The 18,270-nt window shown below is 36.2% G+C and overlaps 1 protein-coding gene across 16 annotated transcripts in view; it reads right to left on the bottom strand.

Annotated features, from left to right (window-relative positions):
* Window positions 1-18,270, bottom strand: part of ADGRL3 (adhesion G protein-coupled receptor L3) — a 959,208-nt gene that overhangs the window by 268,488 nt on the left and 672,450 nt on the right. For all 16 annotated transcript variants that reach the window (XM_061420294.1, XM_061420290.1, XM_061420278.1 and 13 more), the window contains one exon: window positions 2,818-2,898. In XM_061420294.1, the coding sequence (XP_061276278.1) occupies window positions 2,818-2,898 (81 nt within the window). The remainder of the gene's footprint in view (window positions 1-2,817; window positions 2,899-18,270) is intronic.

Raw genomic sequence — 18,270 nt, 5'->3', positions numbered from 1 at the left:
CAAAGACATTGTTGAGTGCTTAATTCTGTCTTCTGTGTAGCAGTTGAGGAATTAAAGACAAGAAAGTTCTAGAACTCCCAAGTTTAAAATTATTGTCTCTAAATCCCTTTATCACTCAATTTTTGTCAAATTTTATTCTAAACTTATTTTATTCTATCTGTCTAGCTATAGTAGGTTGCTTGTAGGTGTGGTCAGTCACTTCAGTCATGTACAACTCTGCGACCCTATGGATCGTAGCCTGCCAGACTCCTCTGTCCATGGGATTCTCCAGGCAAGAATACTATAGGTTGACATGGCCCGAATTCCTCTCCTTCTTCTGTCCATAGTCCTTCAGACTGTGGTTCCTTCTTCAAGAGATGTAGTCTGTTTCTTAAGTCTGGGGATGATTATGTGACTGACTTGGGCCAATAGGACATAACAAACATGGCACAAGCAGTCTTGAACAATACCTGAACTTTGGGACTTTCCTACTTACTGCTGGGAATCCTGTCACAATGGGAATGAGCTGGTGCTAGCCTGCTAGATGAGAGTCATATGGCTACCACCCAGATGATATCAAATAAAGAAAGTGAAGTTGCTCAGTTGTGTCCAACTCTTTGCAACCCCATGGACTGCAGTCTACCGGGCTCCTCCGTCCACGGGATTTTCCAGGCAAGAGTGCTGGAGTGGGTTGCCATTTCCTTCTCCAGTGTATCTTCCTGGCCCAGGGATCAAACCTGGGTCTCCCCACTGCAGTAGATGCTTTACCGTCTGAGCCACAAGGGGAGCCCCAAGATGACATCAAGATGGCTATCAAACCTGTTAGTGAGTTTCCTCCCCTGAAAAACCGACCAGTCTGCTAAGTACTAAATATCCAGTCTCAGTCAAGGCAGTACACATGTAATGCAACCAACTCTGAGAACTATAAAAAATGTTTCTTGATTTAAGCCACTAAATTCTGGAGTGGATTATTACACTATTCTACTCATGACTGTACAGTATGCTTCCCAATTTATACTAGGACTATGTATGAAGAACTGAATTAAAGTCACTAACTTGCATAAGTAGGCCTCCACCCCTGGTGGAAATGACATTCTACTAAGAATTAGCAAGGTTAAAACAAGACATCCTTTCATAACTCATATTTCCCTCATGAGGAGAAATTACATTATAAGCATTCAGGTAATTAATCAGTAAAGCAATCTTAGAGGTATTTCTGCTCTTTCCTTTATATCTGTTCAATCAATACTATGTTTCTTCAAAATACTTTTCAGACCCTACCCCTGCCACCAATACACTGTTAATTTCCTATTCATCTTTTACCTAGATTATTGAATCAGCCTCTCTCTGTCAATCTTGCATCATCTACATTAACAGTGATATTTTTCCAATATCAAGAACTGGTGATGTTATAATGTAACACCCCACTAACTTATCTAAAAATATTTGATGACTTTGTTTTTCCAGGATAAAGGACAAACTTCTTGGCATATGAAACAGAATCCTTTACAGTCTGCCTCATTACATCTTTCCAGTTTCTTCGTCTAAAACTGCTTTCATTTTACTGTGCACCTAGCATATTTCCTTAAAAATATCACAACCTTTACAAACTCATATTTTGGTACATTCTGTGTCCTCTTTGTGAAATTTCTTATTATTCCTGCTCAGCTTACTTCTTTAAAAAAATGAGGATGCATCCTTCACAATATAGGTTGTCACATTCAGAAATCATTGTATGACTTCCCATTATGTGTCAAGCACAGACCAGTGGTTGGAGGAGAAATAATAATTATGACACTTTTGCCCTCAAGGACCTTACAAAAAAGAAAGGGAAACATTTAGCCTGAAAAAATAAAATGCACTGCTTTAGGTACAATAACTGAGGCAGGCGCAGAGGACAGAGGCATGCACTTAGCTTCTGCCTAATACATAGTCAGCAAAGGCTTAACAGAGGAACTGAAGATAAAGCAGGGCATTGAAACACTGGTAGAAACTTAACGGGTAGCAAAGAAAAAATTGAGACTCCTAGCAGAGGAAACTGTATGGAGAACATGCTCATAAAAGACAGATCTAGTGATTTTTATTGCATATTTTTAAAAGTATAAGAAAACATACTATATTACTTTAAATAAAAAAAATAACCTTAGGATATTTGGTATTTATGAAACTAAAAGTTGTATCTATTATTACATCAGATTAAACATTATACAACATTAAAATTTATTAATAATCCTTTAAAAGTAGAAAGATAAATTCTGTAGATAAGATAAATGTTACTTTTAATTTCTGTTTTGTATGATTAGTTATTTTTAAAAATCTTTAAACATATGGCATCAATTTAAATATATAATTTAAATTTATACAATTTAAAAATAAATGTTATTAATACTAAAATGACTTTTTAAAAGAAAAATAAAACATAAAACATCAATTTGCAAGGAAATAAATTTGTCAATGTAACTTAGTTTAAGACATCTTAATTTACTAAAAAAAATATATAAAAAGATAGTAGAAGAAGAAAGTTCCAATAAAAAAGGAAATGATTATATAATAATCTTTAAATCTAGGCTGGTTTTCAACTAGTCTTTCACTATGGAGCCACATCTTTTATTTGGTTTACAAGCATTTCTCAAAAAAATATTTCACATCTTATTTTATAAATAAGACTTACTCTCTGTTATCATTACAAACCATTTTCCTCCTGTTTTTTTTAAACAGGCACTGCACTGTAACATACATATTTATAATCATCTTTAATTAATTGTCTTCATCAAATAATGAATAGACTCTCTTTTTCTTTAAATAATAATATATAAAAAAAAGAATACAACAACTCACCTCTAACAGGGGGTCTTTCCAGGTCAGAGTCAAGGTGAATTGGTGGAGAGATGTATGATACCTGTCCATGATGTGCCTGCCCTGTGGACCCAAAAATAAATGTTAAAATACTATAATAATGTTTTTATACTTTTTGGTTAGTTTTATGATTTCACACATCTCTCTTTACACTGAATTCATAGCCTTATAGAATGCAAACATTATGCGTCATCGAAACGTCAACCAATTAAAACAGTCCTTCTTAAGCTAATTTTATTGTTGTTGTTTAGTTGCCAGTAGTGTCTGACTCTGTTGTGACACCATGGACTCAACCACACCAGGCTCCTTTCTCCATGTGATTTCCCAGGCAAGAATATAGGAGTGGGTTGCCATTTCCTTCTCCAATTTTGAACTTGTTGCTTTTAAATCATGTTTATTGTGAAATGACACTTTGAAAAACACCATAAAAGTGACTGGCAAGAAAAATGAAATATAAAAACTGAAAACAAGACATATAAAATACAGTCCCCATTTTTCATTTCTAAAGAGACATTAAATACTCTGTTTGCTTTAAATGTTTCTAAACACTGACTTTTGATTTTGGCACTTATTTCAAGGAAGATCAGTAACAATCTGCAGACAGGCATCCATGTCAGATAACACTTTTAATAGCACTTATTTACAATCCTAATTAACTTTATATTTATTATTACTTTTCAACATTTTACTTATTATTTAAAAACTATTTCTACTTGCTTATTGTATTTGATGGAAAAATAATAACTACCCACAATATAAAAAGCAGGTAGATGGATTCATTCTGTTTCTTGTATTTTGTCAGCTCACACACAAACTTGTAATACACTTTCTGTTGTATGAGTTAAAGTGTTAAAGTTCCTTTGAAGACCAAATTGCTGACTGGAAAAAAAAAAAAAAAACAATTCTAACTTAAAGACAAAAGGATTTTCTAATGCTCAAAGTAGCTATAGCTTATAGACTGATAATCCAGTAAACAATTTGAATTTTAAGGCAAGAAAGTATAATTACGGAGTTCAATTACTAAAGCCACTTTATATGAAAAAAATATTGGGTACAAGTAGAGAACCCATCATTTTCTTTCTACAAGGGATATGCAGTTGTATTTTATACATTTACTAAAGCACTTTACAGGGTTGTTAATCTCTTTTCCTAAACAAGGAAAGTTAACGATATATAGATTATGATAACAGTTAGAGTAACCTTCCCGTTTCAAGTAATATTCGACTTGTAATAAAGTCTGCTGATTCCTCTTATGAGGCACATTTCAAATAATTAATATGGCTCCCTGTTGATAGTAGCTGCTGTTGCTCCCAGCATTTTTCTAGCTAACAGCAGACACAGTGAAAAGGTTGTAATATACAAAGCCCCTCATAATGGTAGCTAAGAATATTGTGCATTCACTGGCCATGTTTCAGTGGAATACTAAAAGGACTATTATAAAAGTAATAAGAGAGCAATTGTGCACTATTATCAAGTTCATGTGTAATAGAGCATATTAAAAATTTCATATTATATTAATTATAAAAACATCGGATGTTTACTTATGTTACATACTTTGTTGCAAAAACATTTTTATTTTTAAGGTCCTGTGTTGTTACAAATGAATCAGTTTCAAACTTTATTGATCATATAAATGAAAATAAGAGTCATTTCATATTGGTTCGAAATAACCTCAGCATATAAAAGTGTTGATTTTATGTCTAACTAAGGAACATGGCTTTTACTACATATCATAACAGCCACTACGTATTCATACATACAGCATCTCATTTTATGCAACCAGTATCACTATAAGGTTTCAAAGGTAGGTACTATATAAGTATACACATATTTTTAAATAAAAAATGTAATAAAAATTTTAAATAAAAAATGTAAGTAACTAATAGGCAAAGAGCAAGGCCAGCAGCATTTTGACTTTTGACAAAAGCATTTGACATACAAATTTGAAGTTTGTTCTTCTGTATTATGTTTCTCAAAGAAAGTATACTAAACCTGGAAGTAATGTGTGTAGATTTCAGTGATTAAATTCTGACAAGTAACTGCTTTGAAACTGTCACCTCTATATTCAAACTGAAGTAAATGGTCCCTTTAAATGGCACATTTGCCTCTGCTCTTGGGATAATCATGTAACTTCAGAGTGCTCCACCCACATATTTTAGGCAGTGCAGGGGTAGGGTAATTACAATTGCACAGGTTCTCTCCAAGGAGTGAGAGGTCTGAGCGCCACATTAGGCTCCGCAGTCTGAGAGTATTGTACCAACCCCTAGAACAATTTTAGTTTTGAAGGCCAGTAGGGGCTTAATGTCAGAGGGCTGTGGGAAAGAGAAACTCCCCTCTAAAAGGACACACACACAGTCTCTCACATTCTAGGACTCAAGGCAGAAGCAGTAATTTTAGGTCAGACCCACCAGCTCACCTTGAAGAACGTTGAGAAGAGGCAGAAGGAAACTAAAGCTCACTGTCAAGATATAGACACTGGTGGCAGTCATTCTGAGGAGCTCATTCTTACACGTGGACAATGGTACTGGTAAGTGCCAGTTTGGAATCTTTCCTGAAGTCTCTTAGCACTGGGACCTCGCCCTGACCACCAGCATGTTTACACCAGTACTGGGATGCATCAGGACAAGTAACTAACTGGGTGGGGCTGCCTTAAGATCCCCTGAGCCCACAGCCTCCCCAGGACACCACCCTGTATACCAGACGGCCCAGGATATGGTCCTTCATATCAGTGCACAGGCACTAGACCTGGGACCCTAGGTCCCTGTGGCCAAACATACTAGGCTCCAGCCCTGCCCATCATCAGTCAGATAATGACCCCAGGACCAGCTAAAACCATAATTAACTGTCATAAAATTTTCTCGTGGATTTATGGTGAATAATATTCAATAAGAAAAATGTGGTCAGCTTCAAAAAGAGCAAAGAGAGTAAAAAGCATATCAAATACATGTTTTTAAACATCTGACACATTTTCCTCCATAATTGAGTCTTATACCTAGTCTTATACCTAGTAGCTGGAATCAAGATTGCCAGGAGAAATATCAATAACCTCAGATACACAGATGACATCATCCTTATGGCAGAAAGTGAAGAACTAAAGAGCCTCTTGATGAAAGTGAAAGAGGAGCGTGAAAGAGTTGGCTTAAAACTCAACATTCAGAAAACTAAGATCATGGCATCCAGTCCCATCACTTCATGAGAAATAGATGGGGAAACAATGGAAACAGTGACAGACTTTATTTTGGGGGCTCCGAAATCACTGCAGATGATGACTGCAGCCATGAAATTAAAAAACACTTGCTCCTTGCAAGAAAAGCTATGACTAACCTAGAGAGCATATTAAAAATCAGAGACATCACTATGCCAACAAAGGTCCATCTAGTCAAAGCTGTAGTTTTTCCAGTGGTCATGTGTGGATGTGAGAGTTGGACTATAAAAAAAGCTGAGCACAGAAGGATTGATGCCTTTGAACTGTGGTGTTCTAGAAGACTCTTGAGGCTCCCTTGGACTGCAAGGAGATCAAACCAGTCAATCCTAAAGGAAATCAGTCCTACATAGTCATTGGAAGGACTGATGTTAAAGCTGAAAATCCAATACTTTGGCCACCTGATGTGAAGAACTGACTCATTGGAAAAGACCCTGATGCTGGGAAAGACTAGGAGGTAGGAGGAAAAGGGGATGACCGAGGATGAGATGGTTAGATGGCATCAGCAAGCTCCAGGAGTTGGTGATAAACAGGGAAGCCTGGTGTGCTGCAGTCCATGGGATCATAGAGTCGGACAGGACTGAGAAGGTGAACTGAACTGATACCTAGTTTCACCTCATCCTTGTAACCACAGCTTTGTATATCTAAATATATGATATTCTCCTTACTTTTCCAAATTAAAAAGGATATTATCTGATTATTTTCCCTTCTGATTTTAATGCAGTTTTCTAAATTTCAAAGCAAAAAAAAATCATACTGAAAGTTTATAAGAATTACATTAATTCTGTAAACAGTTTGAAGAATAGACATTCTAAACAGTTTGTCTTCATATATTTTAAATTGACTTTTGTTTGAATTGCTTTTTAATAAAAATATTTTTGAAGTTGTCTATACTTTGTTTATAAGAATATTTCATTGTGCAAGTATTCTATTTTCCCTATTTTTAACAATATTTCTAAATTTTCTTGGTGACTTTCACTTATATTTTTTGACCTTCATTGTTATAATTAGTTATTGATTCTACCTTAATAGATCCTTAGAGCTATATACACTTAAAATAGCATTTTGATTATGATCTGTGATCTTTGTTTCTTATAAGAAATATATTCCCAGGTTAAGATTCACCTGCATACATTTGTATGCATTTGTATGAATACATTTGTATGCATTTGTATGAAGATGGCATTGTATGATGGCATTGTATGAAGATGTCATTTGTATGAAGATGTCATTTGTATGAAGGTATCATATATATGCATTTATGTATACACATGTATGTACATAGACTAGAGATCTCTTCAAGGAAATTGGAGATATTTCATTGTAAAACATACCATATATTTTGTATCCATTAATCAGTTGATGGACTTTGGGAATAATTTCCACCTTTTGACTATTATGAAAAATTCTGCTATGAACCTTCATCTACAAGCTTCTGTGTAGGCATATGTTACAATTTTCTTGAATATATATACCTAGAATTGGAATTGCTGGGTCACACAGTAAATTCTGTTTTAAACTTTTGTGGAAATGATTTCTAAAGAAGCAGTTATTAGTCACTAAGTTGCATCTGACTCTTTGCAATCCTGTGGATATATCCCCCTGTGCCCAGGCCCCTGTGTTCGTAGGATTTCAAAGGCAAGAATACTGGAGTGGGTAGCCATTTCCTTCTTTAGGGGATCTTCCTGGATTAGGGATTAAACCTGTGTCTCCTGCACTGGCAGGCGGATTCTTTACCGCTGAGCCGACAGGTACCATTTTACTTTTCATTAGGGACATATTAGGGTTCCCCTATCACAGAGATGGTTTTCAGGGTCTTCTGCTTGTTTGTTCATTTTAAGCTGATAGTGTAGTTAAATTAGGATTGATAAAACCTTGAAATAATTAATATTAAGACAACTGGGAAGGGAATAATCTCACCAAATAAACATAGAAACAAGATTTCGGTCATCCACATTGAGAGAGAAGAGGAAAAAATGATCTGGCCAAAAAGTACACATATACACAGGAAAAGAAAGAGAAAGAGCAGCTTATATTCTGAAGTGAAAATGTATGAACCATCCAGTGTTAGGCATGCCCAAAATATAGAAAAATTATGGGTGCTTGTTAGCAGAACCTGAAGGGCCATTTTGCATTTTGGAAAAGCCATTTTTTTTCTATCTTCAATCTCTCTTTCAACTTTCATTTAATTTGCATCTCATTTAGGAATTCTGTGTGATTTCTACTGAAGTTCAAATATAGAAAAGACTTGGCCAGCACTAGGTACAGGAAAAGGCTTTTCCCCTCTCTTTCTGTCAATACCTTACTTGCACATCAGAACACAGAAATACATTTTTAGAACCATAGAATTTGGACGTCTGAAGACATTTGATAGCATATAGCCCCAAACATTTTAGAATAAGAAAACTGACATCTTGAGAAATTGGTGACTTTCAAAAGCCAAATCAAACCAGTGGTTGTCAAGAGTGATGTTAGAGGAACAGTGATAAAGGGGATACAGTAGCCTGCAGAAAACTGCCCTCAACTCCCTCTTACCTCTGAAGTCTCAGCAAGCTATTATTCTCAAGGTGTTTGGGTCATCAACTTTCAGGTGTGTAGACACCTTAAAGGGTTGAAAACTATTTATTTACAAAAATATGTACTTTTTTTTTTTTTTCTATTTGGCTAGGTCTGTAAACTAAAGTCAGCTTAGTGTAACAGGTAAAATCATGCCCAGGACACAGAACTGCCTATCATAGTATTGGGATTCTGCCACATTTGAGCCATAGAATTATTAACAACATAAGTTATTAGCCAGTAACTATAGAGCTGTTTAACTTCTATGTGCCTTAATTTCCTCATTTGGATAAGGGGGATTATAATAGCACGGAGCTCATAGGGTATTCTGAAAATTAAATTTATACATATAGGGCTTCCCTGGTGGTTCAGATGGTAAAGAATCTGTCTTCAATGCAGGAGACCAGGGTTTGATCCCTGGGTTGGGAAGGTGCCCTGGAGAATGGACTGGTAACCCACTCTAGTATTCTTACATGGAGAATTCCATGGACAGAGGAGCCTAGCTGACTACAGTCCACAGAGTTACAGGGTTGGATACGACTGAGGAACTAACACACTTACAGCAATTAGAACAGTGCTTGGTGCGTGGCAAATTGCTTAGAATTTTTAGCTTTATGATTATTACTATTATAAATTCATTCATTCATTAATTCATCACACAAAATAAATGGAGTCCCTAATATGTGACAGGTGCCTTCTTAGGTAGCACATAACAAATGATAATCCACACTCTTACATAGGGGAATATAGGCAATAAGCAATTAATACAACAAATATTATATATGTGAGATGCTGAAGGCAATGGAAACAAATTAAAATAGGCTAAAGGGGAACTGAAGTGGGACTGGCAGGTTGCAATTTTAAACAATGATCTGGAAGGCCTAATTTAATTTCTATGAATAGCATTTGAAAAGTTCAAGAAAAGGCAAGAGATACTATCTGACTTTTATAGGAAATTGTAAAAAGATAAAAATATGGATGAGTCCAAATCTATTTCTATTAATTAAGAATGAAAGACCAAAATGTGCTGCTATCAGATGGTTTTCCTAACATATTTATTTCAAATTTTACACACACATTAATAATGTCACTTATAAGTAAAAGAGCACACAAATAAAATACAGCAGTATGTAGTTGGCAATACAACTTTGTTCCTGAAATAAAAACACACTTTAATAACAAAGTCCCCACTGGTTTCTCCAGTTACACCAACTTTCAAATCAAATTTTCCTCATTTTCTATACAGTGCTGTAAACAAATTTAATAGTTTATGGCCATCCAGGGACATTTCATGCCTTCTTTTTGTTTGCTTTAAATTTTCAACTTCTGAACTTAATTATTTCCTCTAGAGATATGACATTTTACCCTTCTTACAAACAATAATATAGATCTCATATTTTTGTTCATGGGGTTTTTAATGAGATTCATTTTCCTTTTACAAGCTTTAGAATGATAGCAAGTGATACCTCTCCATTTCTCTGCCCTACTATAATAATGATTCCATGTGGATGGGGGGAACCTATCATTGTTGTTCAGTCAATAAGTCATGTGCAGCTCTTTGTGATCCCATGGACTGTAGCATGCCAGCCTTCCCTAAACTCCACTACGTCACAGAGTTTGTTCAAATTCATGTCTATTGAGTTAGTGACGCTATCTAACCATCTCATACACTACCAGCCCCATCTTTTTTGCCCTCAATCTTTTCCAGAATCAGGGTCTTTTCCAGCAAGACAATTCTTCACATAAGGTAGCCAAAGTATTGGAGCTTAAGGTTCAGCAACAGTCCTTCCAATTAATATTCAGGGTTGATTTCCTTTAGGATTGACTAGTTTGACCTCCTTGCAATCCAAAAGACTCTCAAGAGTCTTCTACAATACCACAATTCAAAAGCATCAATTCCTCTGTGGTCAGCCTTGTTTATGGTCCAACCTTCACATCCATACATGACTACTGGAAAAAATCACAGCTTTGACTATATGCACCCTTGTCGGCAAAGTGATGTCTGTACTTTTTAATATGCTGTCTGGGTTTGTCATAGCTTTCCTTCAAAGAGGAAGCATCTTTTACTTTCGTGGCTGCAGTCACCATCCACAGTGATTCTGGAACCCAAGAAAATAAAATCTGTTACTGCCTCCACTTTTTCCCCTTCTACTCGCCATGAGTGATGAGATGGGATGTCATAATCTTAGTTTTTTGAATGTTGAATTTCAAGCCAGCTTTTTCACCACCAGACACATGCACAACTGAGTGTCATTTCCACCTTGGCCTCTTCATTCTTTTTGGAGCTATTATAGTAACTGTCCTCTGCTCTTCCCCAGTAGCACAGTGGACACTTCCTGACCTGAGGTGCTCATCTCCGGTGTTGTATCTTTTTGTCTTTTCATATTGTTCATGGGGTTCCTGAGGCAAGAATACTGTAGTGGGTTGCCATTTCTTCCTCTGGTGGAGCACATTTGTTAGAACTCTTCACTTTGACCTGTCTTGGATAGCCCTGCTCGATATGGCTCACAGCTTCACTGAGTTATGCAAGGCCCATCACCACGAGAAGTGACCCGTGAAAGGGGGGAGGGGGGTGACACACACTACACTGCCTTCAAGAATGGCATATGAGGTTTTTTCTAAGTTTTTCAAATACTCTGAAAGTAGATGAGCCTCCTCAAAAAAGAGCTTAATTTTTTTGTTGTTGTTGAAAATAATCTCAGCTACTGATTTAAAAAAAAAAAAAAAATAGCAGAGATCAGTGTGTTGTATGTGCTGATGGAAAACTGGGTGGGCCTAGTATTACAACAGCTTGCTTTTCTGTCTTCATATAGTCTGACTATAACTGTCTGGCATTCAAAAAGCTAGCTTTCAGGTGAAGATGTAACACCAATCAAAGGTAATTACCGAAGAAAAGAGTTGTAAATTTGCCAGTTTAATGACTATTTTTCACTCTGGCTTCCATTCCCCCCTTCATCCAATTACTCACACTTATTTTCAGTGACTTTACTAACATATGAGGTAACAGAGAAACAACTACATTTATTGAGGATATAAAGTCATTGAAGGAGGTTCAAAGGTCATTGATGGGATTCTCTGTAGATATCACTTGCCACACAGAAAACAAATAGAGTAATTTGAAGGTAACTTCTGTGCGTTTTGTTTATGTTTGGTGTGTATTTCATCCAGCAAATATTTCTTCATTACCCGATCCCATTCTGTGATCAGTATTAACAGTAACCATAGAAACAAGAAACTAGAATGATTCAATAAAAGATTGCAGCTTGAACACATGTTTAGGTAATTGCAGTGAAGTATGATACGTACCCAGATAGAGGTGAGAGTCAGAGCACAACAATAGCACTGGACTGAAGAAAGTGAAGTGAGGGAAGAACAGGATCTGAAGAAAGATGAGACTGAGGGAACAGCAAGTAGCAATGTAGTTAATGAGCATGGCAGGCACCCGGCAGTAGAAGGAAGGATATGAGGTAACGCCTGCCAATAAAATGAGTGGGAGGGATACAGGACAGGAATCCACAAAGGAGGGTAGACAGAAAAAGCCAATTAAAATAATATAAAAATTCAAAAATGTATTAAAAAGGAAAGAATTAAAAAACACATGTGAAGGAGAATAGACTATACCACCCCAAAGCATGCCACTCTGATTTATCTGAATTAAAGTTACTTGAGAAACAAATGATACATAAAGATACTCTGGCCCTTCTTGGTCTCCCTGAAAGCAGGACATAAATCTCCCATGCGAAAGGTATCCTCTCTGCACCAGGAAGACAGAAGGCATCACTGTCCCAGAGACAGGGCTGAGAAAGCTGCATAAACAAGCCTTGTTACTTCTTCACTAACTGCTCCAAGTTCATACCTTTTTGTCTTACAATGGTCAGTTCCCTGAGTCATATTTTTGGAGGCAATGTTGTTTCCAATATCATGGCCTATATTGTTTCACTGGTCTCCTCCCAAGCCTCTTTCCCCATCCCACCCAGAATATGGGATGCAAACCCCAAATATCATATAATTTCATCTGTAAATTACTTGAGTATGTGTCTTTAAAATAAGAGTTCTTTAAAACAACCACAATACCATTATGATACCTAAAAATTAAGAAGATACACTGTGAAAGGAATTTAATGTAAAATTCAATGGAGCAATTTTCAGGAAGAATTGCCTTTCATATCCGAGAGAAATGAAACCTGTCGGCCTGCAAAATACCTCATTAGTTGTAGGTTTGAAATTGTATTGGATGGAGGAATGTTTTATATTGATGATGAATTTCAGGTGCTCACAGATATAGAGGGGGAATCTATTTTACAAAACCATACAAATGCTTCCCTTTCTTTCACAAGTGTGAAAAATAGACTTGGTGGTTAAAATGACAAACACTGAATTTTGGAGGCATCACTTCAAAATTATTCCTTGAAGTCTCAAAAACCTATTGTAGCAAGGTTTACAAAAATACACTAGAAAGAGAATAAAAAAAGGAAAATGAATCAGAGCATTTCTCTTTCCTGAATTTCTAGTTTTTATAGAAAAACTACAGTCCTCTGTTAGTAGTTTTTATAGTCTTATAAGAACAAAGAGGAATGAACACTTTGAATACTGAAGAACATATTAATTAAAATGATTATTTTCTACAAGACTAATATCAAGAAGCACCATGTGAGGTAAATGTTGCTTCCTATTATAGAAATGCAGTAACTAAAGCTTTATAAGGTTAAGTGTATTTTCAAAGGTTACACAACAGTGTGGGTGGGAATCAGGTTTCAAGTCCAGAGACCATGTTCTTAGAATATAGCTTACTGCCTCCACATCCTATAAATATACCCACGAGGGCGGAGAGAGGCAAATACACTAAAATTCTGAAATTTTTAGTTCTCCTTTTCTAAGCTAACCTAAAACTAAGTATTTACATTATTAAATCACAGAACAATTGGGATTCTAAAATTATTTTCCTCAAACAATGGACAAAACATTATGTACTATTTAATAATGGGTTAACTGTATTAGTCTTCCCTTGGAATTTTTAATTTTATTTTAATGGAGGTGTTAAAAATGATAAGGTTCAGTAACACAGATCTCCTTGAATCATTTTGAATCCAACAGTTAGAAAAAAAGACTTTTGAGGCAGTCTTCCTCTCCATACACAACTCTTTCTTTCCTAATGTTTATCATCATTGTACTAACCCCATGCTCTGCATAGAAGAAAATACAATTGAAGTAGGTAATATTCAGACCTATTCCACTGACAGTATGTGTTCAGGGTGCAGAACTGTGAAAAGCTAGATTGGAAAAAAACATAGGCTAACCTAATGACCAGAATTGTGATGTTAGCATGAAAACAGGGGTCATAAACTTCAGTTGATCAATCAGCACAGGCCATACAAGAGGCTGTTTCTAAGACTTTTTCTCTTTCAGAGCAATTCTGATTTAGGAATTATAGTCTCCTCAGATATTCTGCTTATAGCTTATGGAAGATAGAACAACATCTCTTCAAAGATGCCTATCTCCTAATCTTCAGAATCTGTGAATATGTTATTTTATATGGCAGGAAGGACTTTATAGATGTGATTATGATGGTAATACAGAGATTATCCTTATGTCAGTAGTTCTTGAAAGTCAAAAAGGGAGGCAGAAGAGTAAGTCAGATTGATGCAATGTGAGAAACACTAAATAAGTCATTTCTGGCATTTAAGATGGAAGAAGGGGACCTGAATCAAGGAATCAGGGCTGCTTCTAGAATTGATAAACATAAAGATTCTTTACAGTCTACAGAAAGAACTACTTTTAGTCTAATAAGACCTATGTCGAACTTCCATCTTAGAGAAATATAAAGAAATAACAAATTACCATTGTTTATCCTTCTAAGTTTGTGGTACTTTGTTCCATCAGTGATAGAAAACTAAGACATGATACAATAAATAGTGATGTGCTTAGTTGCTCAGTCATGTCTGACTCTTTGAGACGCCATGGACTGTAGCCCATCAGGCTGCTCTGCCCATGGGATTCTCTAGAAAAGAATACTGGAGTGGGTCTCCATTCCCTTTTCCAGGGGATCTTTCTGACCCAGGGATCAAACCCAGACCTCCTGCACTGCAGGCAGCTTTTTTATCGTCTGATCCACCAGGGAAGCCTTATATATATATCTTAAACACATTCCGTTCATATTAATGAACTAATTATTTGAATAGTTAATACATGGATGTGGTACACATTTAACTGCGATAAAATGATAGGATTAATCATATTGATACTTCCCACAGGCAATCTCTTTTATCTAGTATATCATTCTGGAGTTATTCTATGCCCTTATAATACACTCACATATACACAATCTACCATGTATTTATTTATTTGAATTGCTGCCATATTATAACACACTGAGATTCTGCATTTTGTCAGGACTGCTCTAAATGACAGTTCTAGAGCTTCAACTGCTTAACCACATGTTTATAATGCATATAAATTCCTGCATCACATTATTAAGAATGTACAATCATCTAAAATACAGCCAATAGTATAGATAGGACAAAGTTCTTTTAATCAAAAAAGAGATCATTTCACAAGGCAACATAACTTGATGACTGTAAATAAATGATAAGCATAAAACACAACTATACAAAACTAGGCAAAACAAAAATCAGAGATGGGATACTTTCCTTGGAAATCATCTAGCCCAACTCTTGTGATTTACAGGAGGAAATAGCATGAATGGGGAAGCCTGGTGTGCTGCAGTCTATGGGGTCTCAAAGAGTAAGGACATGACTAGGCAACTGAACTGAAGATATAGGACTCACCTAAGGTCACCCTCTAGTTAAGGGCAGAGACAGACATAGCATAATAATTATACAAATTTTAGTATTCTGTCTTTTTATCATTTTTTTATGAGGAATTTTACAAAAGTTAAAAATTTACAGCAAAATTAAGGAAGAGGTAGAGCTTTCCTATATATCCTGTCCCACACAGGTGTAGCCATTATCCATGCTCCCCACCACAGTGGTACATTTATTACAACTGATGAACTGACTCTGTCACTTTATAATTGCCCAAAGTCCATTTAGTATTAGGGCTCATTTTAGGTGTTGTATAGCCAACAGATTTGGACAAATGTATAATGATATCAGTCCACGATTATGGTATCATATGAGTATTTTCACAGCCCTAAATTTGGCAATAAGGAGTTCATGATCTGAGCCATAGTCAGCTCCCGGTCTTGTTTTTGCTGACTGTATAGAGCTTCTCCATCTTTGGCTGCAAAGAATATAATCAATCCGATTCTGGTGTTGACCATCTGATGATGTCCATGTTTAGAGTCTTCTCTTGTGTTGTTGGAAGAGGATGTTTGCTATGACCAGTGCATTCTCTTAGCAAAACTCTTTTAGCCTTTGCCCTGCTTCATTCTGTATTCCAAGGCCAAATTTGCCTGTTACTCCAGGTGTTTCTTGACTTCCTACTTTTGCATTCCAGTCCCCTATAATGAAAAGGACATCTTTTTTGGGTGTTAGCTCTAAAAGGTCTTGTAGGTCTTCATAGAACTGTTCAACTTCAGCTTCTTCAGCATTACTGGTTGGGGCATAGACTTGGAATACTGTGATACTGAATGGTTTGCCTTGGAAATGAACAGAGATCATTGTCTCATTTTTGAGATTGTATCCAAGTACTACATTTCAGACTCTTTTGTTGAGCATGATGGCTACTCCATTTCTTCTAAGGGATTCCTGCCTGCAGTAGTAGATATAATGGTCATCTGTGTTAAATTCACCCATTCCAGTCCATTTTAGTTTGCTGATTACTAGAATGTCGACATTCACTCTTGCCATCTCCTGTTTGACCACTTCCAATTTGCCTTGATTCATGGACCTAACATTCCAGATTCCTATGCAGATGGTGATTGCAGCTATGAAATTAAAAGATGCTTACTCTTTGGAAGGAAAGTTATGACCAATCTAGATAGCATATTGAAAAGCAGAGACATTACTTTGCCAACAAAGGTCCATCTAGTCAAGGCTATGGTTTTTCCAGTAGTCATGTATGGATGTGAGAGTTGGACTGTGAAGAAAGCTGAGCACTGAAGAATTGATGCTTTTGAACTGTGGTGTTGGAGAAGACTCTTGAGAGTCCCTTGGACTGCAAGGAGATCCAACCAGTCCATTCTAAAGGAGATCAGTCCTGGGTGTTCTTTGGAAGGAATGATGCTAAAGCTGAAACTCCAGTACTTTGGCCACCTCATGTGAAGAGTTGACTCATTGGAAAAGACTCTGATGCTGGGAGGGATTGGGGGCAGGAGGAGAAGGGGACAACAGAGGATGAGATAGCTAGATGGCATCACTGACTCAATGGATGTGAGTTTGAGTGAACTCCGGGAGTTGGTGATGGACAGGGAGGCCTGGCGTGTTGCAATTCATGGGGTCACAAAGAGTCGGACACGACTGAGTGACTGAACTGAACTGACAGCCCTAAAAATTCTCTGTGCTTTGCTGACTCATCCTTTCTCCTCCTTTATTTCTCTTATTTTTATGACAGAGAATGGAGAAACTGTAGAAACTTGGCTGGACAAAATAATGCCAGGAATGCTGCATTATAGGAAAATTAAGTTTTATATAAAAGGGAGACATGGAGTCAATCCACTTTCACAAAATTATCTAGGTCACAGATTTACAGTGAGAATGAAATCAATAGTGACATAAAGATGACTAGTGTCTAGTATAGAATCAAGGTTCATTAAACACACATTACTTTACCACTCCTACCCCTTTACTAACTATTTCCTTTTGGCTTATTTCATTGTTGTGTGGTGATTTTCTGATACCTAATTCATCAGTCAATATAAATGATAAGTGCAAGTAATGAAAAATAATTTATTTTTTAAAATTGCTTTTTTATTATCTAATTTTGACAAGGAGGAAATTAAGACATGAAAATTTTGGATTAAACTGGAATCATTCTTTGTCATGTTTTCCAACATTCAGAATCTAATTGTGCAGTGGGATATTAAAATGTGGGCTATTATGTATCTGCTGAATTTCTTGTTATTATTAGATATATTTGGCATGTTAAGAATATAATTTTGTGCAGCATTGTGGTAATAAAGTGATTATGATGTTCTTGATGATATATCATTGTCCAAGAGTTTGTAAATTTTTAAAATAAAATACCAAATGTTAGTTTTATACCAGTTATTGATCATGGAACTTGCAAAAACTGAGTAAAATAACTCTTTATCTCAAATAATGGCAAAATAAAAAGAAATGGTGAGTAGCTCTCATTAATATCCTCAATTACTCATTTATTCATTAGGACAAATATTTAATGAATGCCTACTATACCTTGTGGCTCAGCTGGTAAAGAATCTGCCTGTAATGCAGGAGACCTGGGTTCGATCCTCGGGTTGGGAAGATCCCCTGGAAAAGGGAAAGGCTACCCACTCTAGTATTCTGGTTTGGAGAATTCCATGGACTGTATAGTCCATGGGGTCACAAAGAGCTGGACATGACTAAGTGACTTTCACTCATATGACTGATACCAAGTGTTGGAAATAAGTAAACTGTTAACTCTTGGAATCTATAATCAGAGGTAAAAACTATGGGATTTAAGTGAAAAATCAACTTGTTAAGGTAAAGGGAGCCCAATAAATATGTGTGTGTGTCTCAGAGTAATTGTTCAGCAAATATTGATTAATTGCATCTATA

This window comes from Bos javanicus, chromosome 6 (assembly GCF_032452875.1).
Source record: "Bos javanicus breed banteng chromosome 6, ARS-OSU_banteng_1.0, whole genome shotgun sequence".
In the NCBI taxonomy this organism is placed as follows: domain Eukaryota; kingdom Metazoa; phylum Chordata; class Mammalia; order Artiodactyla; family Bovidae; genus Bos; species Bos javanicus.
Note: the sequence above shows the minus strand (reverse complement) of the source record. Positions and strands in the feature narration are given on the sequence as shown.